Source organism: Corapipo altera, unplaced genomic scaffold (assembly GCF_003945725.1).
Source record: "Corapipo altera isolate COAL_440 unplaced genomic scaffold, ASM394572v1 130169, whole genome shotgun sequence".
In the NCBI taxonomy this organism is placed as follows: Eukaryota; Metazoa; Chordata; class Aves; order Passeriformes; family Pipridae; genus Corapipo; species Corapipo altera.
In genome coordinates, this window is record NW_020886796.1 from 3,872 (window position 1) to 5,360 (window position 1,489).

The 1,489-nt window shown below is 66.4% G+C and overlaps 1 protein-coding gene across 1 annotated transcript in view; it reads left to right on the plus strand.

The window, feature by feature from the left end:
• The window catches only part of LOC113941347 (transcription elongation factor SPT5-like), a gene marked incomplete at its 5' end in the record, with an annotated part of 4,243 nt that extends 3,403 nt beyond the window's left edge, over nucleotides 1–840 (plus strand). The window contains 3 exons of the mRNA XM_027632509.1: nucleotides 10–213; nucleotides 413–508; nucleotides 587–840. Of these exons, the coding sequence (XP_027488310.1) occupies nucleotides 10–213; nucleotides 413–508; nucleotides 587–730 (444 nt within the window). The remainder of the gene's footprint in view (nucleotides 1–9; nucleotides 214–412; nucleotides 509–586) is intronic.
• Nucleotides 841–1,489: the final 649 nt, after the last annotated feature.

Genomic DNA, 1,489 nt, shown 5'->3' on the forward strand with positions numbered 1-1,489 from the left:
CCCCCCCAGGCCAGCCCGAGCCCCAGCCCGGTGGGCTACAGCCCGATGACCCCCGGGGCTCCCTCCCCGGGGGGCTACAACCCCCACACCCCCGGCTCGGGCATCGAGCCCAGCGCGGGCGACTGGGTGACCACCGACATCCAGGTCAAGGTCCGGGACTCCTACCTGGACTCGCAGGCCGTGGGACAGACCGGGGTCATCCGCAGCGTCACGGTGAGACCCCCGCCCGGGGGGGCTTCCTTTGGCTCTGGGGGGGCCGGGATTTGGGACCTGGGGGGGTCTGTCATGGACTCAGGCCATGGGACAGAGCCCGGGTCAGCCGGAGTGTCCCGGTGAGACCCCCATGCTGGGGGGGCTGGGGGGGCTCCGGGGGTTTATTTTGGGGTCTCAGCCCCCCCATGTGCCCCCCCAGGGCGGGCTGTGCTCCGTGTACCTGAAGGACAGCGAGAAGGTGGTCTCCGTGTCCAGCGAACACCTGGAGCCCGTCACCCCCACCAAGAGCAACAAGGTGAGACCCCCCCCACCCCCTCAGGGACCCCCCAGACCCTCTGAAGACCCCCCTGAACCCTCCCCGGACCCTCCCCAGGTGAAGGTGATCCTGGGGGAGGACCGGGAGGCCACGGGGATCCTGCTGAGCATCGACGGCGAGGACGGGATCGTGCGGATGGACCTGGAGGAGCAGCTCAAGATCCTCAACCTGCGCTTCCTGGGGAAGCTGCTCGAGGCCTGAGAGACCCCCGGGACTCCCCCCAAGACACCCCCCCTCCCCTTTTCTGGCCAGTTTTCTCCCTTTTCTGGCCATTTCCTCCCCCTTTTCTGGCTGTTTTTCCCCCTTTTCTGGCTGTTTTTCTCCATTTTATTCATTTTTTCCCCTCCTTTTCTTCCTCTTTTCCCCTATTTTCTTCCCCGCCTTCCCTGTTTTTCCTCCCATCTCATTTTCTCTCCCCCCCGCTCCCCGTTTTTCACCTCCCCCATCTCGTTGTAACCAGGTTTTGGTGTCAAATAAAGGTCTGGGGGTGCAGCTTCTCCTTCCCCCAATTCTGTGAGGGTTTGAGGGTCCCAGAGGGCTTTGGGGCTGGTTTTGGGGGGTCCAAGGGGATTTTGGGGCCAGTTTTGGGGGTCGCCCTTTCCACCCCTCTGTTAGCCCCGTGTGCGCATGCGTCGCTCCGGCTTCGTGTCGTGATTGGTCACCGCACCCATGGCCCCGCCTCGCCCTCGCCTCCATTGGCCGAGCTGCCTCTCCACCATTGGCCATTTCACCTATCGCCCCGCCCTCCATCCCTCTGATTGGTCGGTACCGCCGACAGCGTCTCGCTGTGATAGGCCCCCACGGCCGCGCCGGCGCGTTGCCGTACAACAAGATGGCGGCGTCCATGGCGGGGCGAGCGGTGGCCTGGGGGACCCGCGCGGTGCTCGGGGGGCGGCGGGGCCAGGCCGGGCCCGGGGGCCTCCAGCGGGGACCCCCCGGGAACCCTCATCCGGGACCCCC